Raw genomic sequence first — 10,226 nt, 5'->3', positions numbered from 1 at the left:
GGCGGCGCACCGGGCCTAAAGTCCCAACAAAGACGCTAACCGGACGACTTGATGCGCAATAAAATACTGTACAAAACGCATGCATAAATATGCTTACAATTTCATGGTTAAACCCGAAGCGACTACGGTGTAACGGGAGCGCTGCAAAAACGATATATTTAAATACTTTTCATTTAAGAGCAGAACGAATGCTAGCTAGCAATAGCATCCGCTGTCCGGCAGCTCCATCTGCAAGATAGACGGCCAATCGCCTCGCAGATAGAACAACCAATCATATGGCTGCTTTTCAAAGGCGCCGGCACTGCGACCAATAGGAATCGTCAATTTATTCCGTACACTTCTATCAACGCCAGATGGCGACAAACCCCACTCAAACGCCGTCGTTCCAGGGAAACAGAGAAATGTAATGAAGACGTTCACGTAGCTTCACTCAAGACGCGGCGAATAGACTGAAAATACCTTTATTCCCTCATCATATACTTTCTACGTTGTGTCCTTTCAAACACACAATAATAATGCACATCGATACAAGTGGGCACGGTTTCGTATAAAAGCCACAACCATGGGGATCGTTTCCACCAATCACAAATTCACAGTGGAGTCAAATGTTACAAATCTATTTAAACCCCTTCAAAGGATTTTGAAGAGGACACATTTTAAAAAGTGAATCGGGCCTGAGTTAAATCAGTGAGAGCTGTACTCTGCAATACATGCAAAATGCTCATGTCAGAATTTAAATAATCTCTGATTAGGCCATGCACATTTAGGTTTTTTTTTTAAAAAATATTGCTCAGATCTGTCTTAGCAGCCAACAGATGAAAGGAATCCTGGGTGCTGCAGAGAAAAAGCCAACATTAAGCATTCTCTAAGTGGATGAGGATTTCAAACGAAGACTCTTCCGTCTGCTTCAGGCTTTGTCTGAAGAGCTGTGCGTGCTGCCAGGACGTGTCCCCTTCTCCACCGCTGAGTACGGCCACAACACTGAACCCCGACGAGCCAGACAGACTCGGGAGCGGCTGCATCTTCCCATCTGGGGGTTCAAACACAGGAGGAAAGTAACACTCATGTATTATATAAATACCATTTCAATGAGATGATCTGTTACACATCCATACCTCCAGGGAACTCTGTCGTAATCTGGCCTGCCTGCAAGTGCCAACAGACTTTTCCAGAGTGAAAGGTCTGGCTAATAGCCATGACGGACACACACTTTATCTTCAGTCCAACTGGAGCGAAGTCAAACTTCCAGCTGATCCTTCCCACGCAGGAGTTTTCTGTTCGAGCGACGTACACCTGAAGAAAGAAGAACAGCCTGGTCTTAACCTACTGCATGTCGCTCCAGAATTTAGACATCTTATTCTTATTCCGGACATTTCCTTATAATCAAGTCACCCTGACGATGTTTATTTTTAATGGCGCATTGACTGGAACGTGAAAAATAAAGGGCGCGTTCTCCTAAAATGCAGTCATTCTTTTCTCAAAATGTATTTTATTAATTTATATGAAGCGGTCAATACAAGTAAAGATTGTTACACCTTATTTTAAATACAGTAAAGAACGATTAAGTGGCGATTAGATGAATAAAATGATATTTAAAACTGTGTCAGGGCTGTCTCACAGCCAGATTGTCCTGGGTTCAAATGAACCCTCACTCACAAATGTGAGTCTTTGTCTTTGTGGGACAGCAATAAACTGGGAACCTATCCAGGACGTGGACGTCTCTCTGTAACAGATGCAGTAATCAGTGGGGGGGGGAACACTAATGTAATGGAACGACATGGAACATACCATCTGCCAGTCATTCTCCACCTTCCTGAGGACGGACTCCTTTGCCCACACACACTTATCCCAGCCCTGAATGAGCTCAGAGTTGTTGGACACTCGACGGTACTGGTCTTTGGAGGCATTGTAGCACACATGCAGCAACCGGTCAGTCCTCTCGTTCTCAGTCGGAATGAACACGAAGCCTTCAGCCTGAGGAGAAACACACATTTCAGACAAATATTAAAACTAATCGGACTCAGCTTTTCATCATAACTTGGATGTGATGTGACACGAGGGAGTTTATATGTGAATTAAGTCATTTAACGTACTTTCTTAAATTAATAACTCTTCAATAGCTTATATTCATTTTTCTAACGTTTTCTCAGCTTTCAGGGACTGTTACGTCCATAGTCAAAGGCCTCTCAATTAATCAGCCAACCCAAAGGAAGGACGCCTCCTGAAGGTTGAGTGGAGCAGTGCAGGTGAGAGAGACTCCTGGCTGAACTGATTTAACTAAGTGAGAGCACCTGCCTGCAGCCCTTCAGCAGATCACTCTGCAGTTCAGAGTGTGAAGAGCCAAGGAGAACACTGTTCAGCTTGAGGCAAACCACAAAGAAGCCGCTGGTTTACAACCTGACAATCCTCCAATGCACAAATAAAATTGGAGAGAAGAAAGGAGTTGTTCCGAGCGTGTTTGTGGGTGGCCAGGCCCGTTTTCAGGTTGGGGCAGAAGCTGAACGAAGAGGATAACTTGACAGGAACGTTGCCGGAGTCTCTCAGCTGGCTGCGGGCGAGAGGCATAGCTCTTTACACCATCTCTCTCTCTCTGTCGGCATGGTGACGCAAAGGCCACAGAGACACAGAACACAACGAACCAAACTAGAGTTCTCCCGTCAATCTTCATCTCTGGATTGCTGACGCCGTGGTTCAGACTGTAAAGGCTGATCGCTGCTAGCTGATCGCTGCTAACAGATCGCTGCCATACTAATCAATAGCAGTGAGCTGGGTGCTGCAGCCGTTTCACGTCACACCCAGAATGCCTTGCGACGTAAACAGCATTGGCGGTGCCCAAACAACAGAAGAAATAATTCTCCATTTTTGTCTATGTATTTACGTAGATGTATATTCTTGTGTTTTTAGACCGATTGGTCAAAGCAGTCGGAGATTGCTTTAAGCCATAAAGCTATGATACATCCATCCATTTATATATTTATGCAATTCGTTTGTAGCAGCTGTGACGACATATTTATTACACAAATCCAAGGGAAGGACACAACGGGTGAGGTGATACGTTACTAAAAACAGACGTGTACTAGCGAAAATTAATAAAAACAAACGTCTTTGGAGAGCTTCTTCGCAGAGAGGGAAAGTCCAACTGAGGAGGACGAAAATAAATATAATAATATAAACTTTATTAGTTCGATTATATTACTTTTTTAAAATTGAATTAGCCGCCGGTCCGCGAAAAATTGCCCGGCAAGAAACCGGTCCGCGGCAGGAAAAAGGCTGGGGGCCGCTGACTCAGAACACCGTACTCAATATACCGTACCTGTGTGGAGGACCCTGTACAAGGTGTTCTCGTCTCCCCCCGTGCTAGCCGCCATGCCAGAGAGCCAGAGCTGCGTCCACCCAGCTCTCCAGCTTTCGGCTTCTTGGGAGAAATGAACTCCACCAGCTCAACGATTAGCCTCTCAGTCAGCTCATTCTTCCTGCCTGGACTCAGAGACTGCTGCCTCTTTGGTGTAGGAACAGAGAGAAGGGGCTTCAACGTACACGTAAAACACAAATGAGTCTTTTTGAGGTTTAGAGGTTTAAACTGACCGATGCATTGAGTCCATTGATGGTGTGCAGCAGCCAGGCCTCCTGGACCCTGGTTCTCCTCAATAAAACCTCTGGATGCTTGTAGGAATACCTCCATGTGACATCAACCACCTGCATCACATAGAAATACAGTCAACCTCTGACCTCGAACAAAAAACGGAGTTTAAAATGAGACGAGGCGAACCGAAGACACGCGACTACGAGTGGAGACGAGGTGAACCGAAGACACGCGACTACGAATGGAGACGAGGCAAACCGAAGACACGCGACTACGAGTGGAGACGAGGCGAACCAAAGACACGCGACTACGAGTGGAGACGAGGCGAACCAAAGACACGTGACTACGAGTGGAGACGAGGTGAACCGAAGACACGCGACTACGAATGGAGACGAGGTGAACCAAAGACACGCGACTACGAGTGGAGACGAGGCGAACCGAAGACACACGACTACGAGTGGAGACGAGGTGAACCAAAGACACGCGACTACGAGTGGAGACGATGTGAACCAAAGACACGCGACTACGAGTGGAGACGAGGTGAACCGAAGAGACTACGAATGGAGACGAGGTGAACCGAAGAGACTACGAATGGAGACGAGGCGAACCGAAGACACGCGACTACGAGTGGAGACGAGGTGAACCGAAGACACGCGACTACGAGGAGAGACGAGGCGAACCGAAGACACGCAAACGAAGGCGGCGTCTACCCGAGTAGGTTCAGTTTGAGTCGACCTGCCAGAGAAAGACCGTGCAGATTTTGCGCTTGGTGTGCGTGTTTTCTCTCTCCGTTATCTTTAGCTCTTATAGTAAGGGCATTTAATCCGATCTGCAAACTAAATTCATACCAATCAATTTCTTCACTAATGTGTTTGTGTAGTATTAATGTATTAAAAAGTTGAAGTTCAAATCCTTTCATGTTTTTTCGTAACAACTGCTCAAAGTTGAGAGACCGAATACCGAATTTTGAAAAATCTAAAATGTTCTGTTTGTAACTTGTGAGGGGTCAAACTCGGGGGTTTTCATGATTGGATGACTGTGCATTGTTTGATGACAGTCACAGTACTAGAAAATGGTGTCATAATCAATGCCAGTTCCTTACAATACCATGTGTACTAACAGCTGAAAATAGTACCCAATAAATGCACTAAATAGCTTAAGTGGCCTTTTAAAATTTAGCTTGATGTAACCATGAGCGCTTTTGCGTTATCTGCCCCCACAATGCTAAAGAAAAAACAAAGTGGACTGATCACAACACAAATAAGAACCGATGTCACGTCAGCTCCTCTGACCTGGTCTTTGGAGAAAGCCAGAATATAAGCGAGTTTCTTCCCCCAGCCGACTTCATAGAGGAGAGGCTTATCACAGACGTTCTCACAAGAGTCACAATGCAGCCAACGGCGCTGAGACACCGAGTAGACCTCGGTCCAAACGTGATCTGAAACAAGACACAACAGCACCACAAATGTTTTCACCAACCCTTCACGTGCTTTACCTTCCATACAAACTCTTCTCGTGTCAGAGGAACAGTTCCTCGCACTTTAAGGACCAAAGTGTGTCTCTTAACCTTAAAATCGTACGATTGTATTGTTGCATCAGATGATGCTCTCTTCATTTTGTCTTATTTTAATCAATCCGACCAATATGGATGCGTTTCTGTTTCCATTCACCATCAAACATAATTTGATCCAGCAGATCAGGATCTTTATTCGGATCTGCAACACACTATACTATGTATACTAGTATAGAATATATACAGTATGCACATATTCCTATTCCAAAAGCATAAATATGTGACGGTTTATGGATTACATTCTGAGAAAGGTGTAAAATGCTTGTACTAATAAAGGTTATAGAACATTTCAGGATTCACTGTCTCTAAACCAATAATTTATGGCTTTGTGTCTCATACACGATCCAATATTCTATCAGGTTCAATGGAAATCAGTTCAGTAGATTTGAAATCTAGAGGACAGTTCAATCAAAACTCAAAACATTCACAAAATGTAACAAAGTTGAGTAATCCTTTTGACAGAGAAACAAACAACTAATAGAAGCAAATGAGAATATAACCTCTAAAGGTTGGAGGTGAAAATGTGTGTGCAGTGAATGTGTCCCTGAATGATGGCTAAAAAAAACCAGAGCAAAATAAATAGTATCCACTGAAGCTAACAGATAAGAACAAAATTCTGTTCGTGTCTTGTATCCTCCAACAACCTAATGAGGTAATTCTACAGATGTTTGTACATTCTAACACCAGCCGATGACGACTTGTCAAGCTGAATCGCAGGTAATCAGAGAAGTCGAGTTGGTCTCGGCAGCACTCTGAATCAGCATCCTCTCATTGTGAATCTTTGGACTGAGTTGAAATGTCCAAACCTGTGCTGTCCCAAACGTATCTCGCCTCAAGGCCCATGGCTCTGCAGCACAGCGTGAAACAGTTCGCCCATTCCCCACAACGCCCCGTCCTGGTTTCAAGAAGCTTCTCGGGATTGTTGTATCTGTTATTCACAACACAGAAAATGAGTCTGTAACCTGCATTCTCCACGTACTTGGCACTTCAAGTGCGATTGATCTGCAGGGAAAACTCGGTTACCAAAAGTGGTTACCAAAGTGGTGAAATGTGTACCGCTGTGTGTAGATCTCATTGACTAAATATGCGTTATAATACTTTCATCTTTTGTTCAGAACCAGCTACTTATCACCGGTAACACAGTGATAACACAGCCGGCCTCTGAGCGTAGAGTGGGTTGTTCCACTGTGCAAAACCGGACGGTCATTGGATAAATGCTGGGCTTTGTCCTGCCCATCAGCGTCTCTGGGGCATGATGATTGGATGATCTGTCTAAGTCATAATCCCTTTTTAAGTGACAGTGAAGTACAGTAGTCCCTCGATATAATGCGGTTCATCTTCTGCGACGTCGCTGCTTCGCGGAGTTTTAATGCAATTCTTCAGATTTTATTTTATGCACTTGAACGCGCCTTGAAACGGTGCAAGGACGAAGGCGCGGTCGGAGGAACTGTGAAATACGCGCGAGTCGCTATTAATAACTTCTCATGTGTTCAACCTCGTAGGTTGATCATTAAAATTAAATTCATTATTTCTAAAAGCTATCATATTTATTTGTTAAGCGTTTGTTTAATAGCGCTCTTATTCTCTGTGTAAAAAGAGGCTTTTATTTTGTAGGAGCATAAACGTCACGTCCCTTTTGGGTTTTGTTTCTTCCTGTTGATACATGTAGCCGCTGCCGTTCCGCTGTGCTAAGCTATCCAATAAAGCAGCCCATGAGAGGCTAAAGACAGCACGAGTAGAATATTTGTTCTTCTGCACTCCAAGCGGCTCTTTCCTCGACCTGCACGCCTTAACATTATTAACAGGAAAACGTTTACTGTACGTACTATATATTTATATTTCTCAAACAAATGTTTAGTTCTGAAAAGGTTTTGATCTTTGGTTTCATTCTATAATACTGAAACAATCTATTTAGATTAATTCCTGACTGTTAAACGTGTATAAAGTGTGTGGTGAGGGGTTTTACAGCATTAAAACATTTATGTACATGTATAATAATTGTAAAAAAAAACTAAAATTACTACATTGCGGATTTCACTTATTGCGGGTTATTTTTAGAACGTAACCCCCGCGGAAAATGAGGGACTACTGTAAAACGTTTTTCATTCCGTTGTTGTGACTTTGTCTTTGTTAAAAACGACTAGCGTTGTGTAACATTTATGATGTAGAAAAATTTGCTTCCCCTCCTTGAATGACCAGCAGCCAGTGGCGCACTCCAAACCAAAACAAACATGGGAGAGGGCGGGACTTCCTCTTCTACTTTGCCCAATCAACGAGCGCCGCTCTCAACCATGTGATGCTGCTCAGAAAGTTCGGCTCGCGTTAGGAATCGCGGTGTGAAAAGCAAAAGCTAAACGCATTAGCGTACCAAACACCGAGTCAGTCGGCTCGTTGTGTTTGCTAGCTGACTGGGTGTTCATGCACAAGCAGGACGAAACTTAAATTCCCTGACTTAATCCAAATGCAAACCTTCGTTTAAAGAGTACCCAAACATCACACAGACTCAAACCAACCTGGGGAATCTGGTGGAGAGCCGGCAGCTCTGACAGAAGTGGTTTTCTACCCTCTGGGCTCCCCAGCGCAGGTCGTCCGTGGTCGGACTGAGGGGGCTGGCGTTCTGAGTCGCGCCTTCACAGTGGCTGCAGGGCAGAGACCCCACCCAGGAAAAGAAGTCTTGTTTGAACCACCTGAGCAACTCCATCACCAGGAAGTCCTCTACACCAAGTTGGCATTCTGCAAACGCAGGATCCATTTAGTTGAACTCTCTGCATGTTAGACAGCCGATTGTGAGTACAGGATATGACAGGACTTCACCTGTATCGGCCTTTAGAGTCTCCGTTAACTTCCGTTGAGCAGCGGCGAGGAGTTGCTGGTGAGGGATGCAGCTCCTGGCTTTCTGCTGCAGGTCGAGGTTCTCGTACGTCATGACATGATGGAAGTTTGACTGGAGGGTCACAAAGAAGCTCATGCTGCTCTCCTGACAGGAGGAAGAGAAAACAGACCCCGATCCAGATCGCGTAAATGCTCTTCATTTAACGCTCACACATTTCTTGTTCGGACAGTACGTAGACACTTTATACTGTAATTGCAATTCACACCGACACGTTCATAAGTTTAGACACAAGTTCTGCCTTTGGAAGGCTTTGTGTTCTTGATAGCATCCTCCTGTTTGAGGACGTCACACTTATCGATAACTTAATGCTTCATCTCCATCGTCATCATTTCTTCTCACTCCCATCCTTACAAGTCGCTTTCTTTGGACCCCACTTATTACACAGAATATTCACAGATACAGCGAAAACCAACGAATGAGTGAAGCGCTCGGCCATTTAGCGGCAACATCTGGAATTTATACTCGCATTTCAAAACAAAATATTGCTCGTATCTCGGAACACTTGTATGTCAAAGCACTCGTATGTCGACGTATTACTGTACTATAAATTTATTTATAGCTATTTCAGTGAAAAGTAGCAGAACAGCAAACTCAGTTGCCAAATGTTTTTTCCAGCCATTTAATAAAATGGATTAAATACAACCTGTGTACGTATGTAATTAAGTTTTCAATACTTTTCCTTGATGCTGCATGTCAAGCATCTGATGAGTAATACTGCTATTTTGAATTTGTTACTGGTAACTCGCTTGTTGGATTTACGGGTTTGTTAAGCTAATTCTGCCTTTTCAGCCCCCCCCCCCCCCCATGTAGGTTCTCTACCCTATCGTGTAGCTGAATTCCTCTTAATGTGTTCCGTTAACATAACGTGTACCTATCCAGCTTCTTGTGTACGCTACGCGAAGCATTCATTGGCTAATGCGATTTATACTCCGGAGCGACGTATAGTCCGGAAAATATGCCATTTAATCCCACGACCACTTGTTTGTAGGTTAATTGATTTGCTTTTGCCATCTGGATTTTCTGGATTCCTTAAAAGAGATCACTGAAGCTTGGTTTAGATCTGCATAAAGGGATGGATCCCAGTTTCCTTGGCATTATGGACATGAGTAGTAGTGTGACCATCACACTACTACTCATGTCCAATAATGATTCCTGGCATTTAAAACAGGGATAAACTCCTCTTTACCAAGGACGATGGATGTGGTGGCTCTGACGTCACTGGCTGGCTGGAAGCAGCAGCAGCAGAGCTCCCCGACGCCGCGTCCACAGAGGCCTGAGCAGCAGATGTGACGGGCTGCCCTCCATGGAGCCGTAGATACCGCTCTGCAGCGATGGATTCCCTAACGAGCTTCAGCTGCTCCACTGACGCAGATTTAGAGAAAACCAGGTGGGTCTCCGCCTGGAGAGGTGATGGAAATGTCAGCAATAGACAGGCCGAGGGCAAAAAGCAGTGCGGCTTTAATATTATTATTACCTCCTCAAAACCCATCTCAAAGAGGCATTCCACTGCACCTTTAATGGGCAACAGTTTCCTGGAAAAAGTAGGATTGCCTAGGCGGATCGATCTGTACTTTTCCTCATTTGGATACCTGTTGACACGTGACGTCATTAGAGGATGCAGAGTTTCAAGGCTTTCAGAAAGAACTGCTTGTTCCTCTGATGGAACGGAAAAATGTCTGCGTGCACAAATCAATGAGCTCTGTGTTCCTGAATGAGACGAACCGAAGTGCAACAACACGCCGGTGCGCAGAAATGAACGGACAATTTATCATTTAAAGCTGCTAACTGATTGATCACACATGTGCCGAACCAACAACACGGAATTCAACATATGTCATTTCTATATTGTAGTTTGAAATGTTAGCTAACATTACTAATGGCACGTTTCAACCGCAGGTTAGCTAACAACAAAACAAGCCGTCGCCGCGCTTCGTTAAGCTCGTAGTCTTGCCTTAAAATGTTATCCGCGTATGTAAGTAACAAGTTGGCGGCCTCTAGAAAGTCTTCATTACAGTTTTCACACAATGCGGTGACAGCTGGAGTCATCGCCATACTACTAAAGTCGTCCGTAAGCTAGCTAATGCTAAGACGCTCCTTGGGTCCTGGATCTAGCTGTCTTGTAGAAGCCTGAATATTTACAGCAATATAATAACGTATTTCTAAGCGTTTTACACAAT

General features: G+C 44.3%; 1 protein-coding gene across 1 annotated transcript; it reads right to left on the bottom strand.

The window, feature by feature from the left end:
- Positions 1 to 445: 445 nt before the first annotated feature.
- On the bottom strand, positions 446 to 10,101 carry ngly1 (N-glycanase 1). Its single transcript, XM_068747340.1, has 12 exons — positions 10,001 to 10,101; positions 9,524 to 9,638; positions 9,236 to 9,448; positions 7,971 to 8,133; positions 7,670 to 7,889; positions 5,963 to 6,084; positions 4,876 to 5,021; positions 3,586 to 3,696; positions 3,314 to 3,499; positions 1,789 to 1,974; positions 1,116 to 1,293; positions 446 to 1,030 (listed from the first exon to the last, which is right to left on the bottom strand). Exons 1-12 carry the CDS (start codon positions 10,099 to 10,101, stop codon positions 855 to 857), a joined length of 1,917 nt encoding a protein of 638 aa, XP_068603441.1. The 3' UTR covers positions 446 to 854.
- Positions 10,102 to 10,226: the final 125 nt, after the last annotated feature.

The sequence above is a fragment of the Brachionichthys hirsutus genome, chromosome 13, assembly GCF_040956055.1.
Source record: "Brachionichthys hirsutus isolate HB-005 chromosome 13, CSIRO-AGI_Bhir_v1, whole genome shotgun sequence".
NCBI lineage: Eukaryota > Metazoa > Chordata > Actinopteri > Lophiiformes > Brachionichthyidae > Brachionichthys > Brachionichthys hirsutus.
Note: the sequence above shows the minus strand (reverse complement) of the source record. Positions and strands in the feature narration are given on the sequence as shown.

Excerpts from the sequence above, each read along its gene's own strand:
- ngly1 (XM_068747340.1), bottom strand. The coding sequence starts at position 10,101 with ATGGCGATGACTCCAGCTGTCACCGCATTGTGTGAAAACTGTAATGAA. Across the intron at positions 3,500-3,585 it reads TCAATGGACTCAATGCATCG|AGGCAGCAGTCTCTGAGTCC; the intron begins GTCAGTTTAAAC and ends CCTACACCAAAG. Across the intron at positions 1,975-3,313 it reads GTACAGGGTCCTCCACACAG|GCTGAAGGCTTCGTGTTCAT; the intron begins GTACGGTATATT and ends GTTTCTCCTCAG.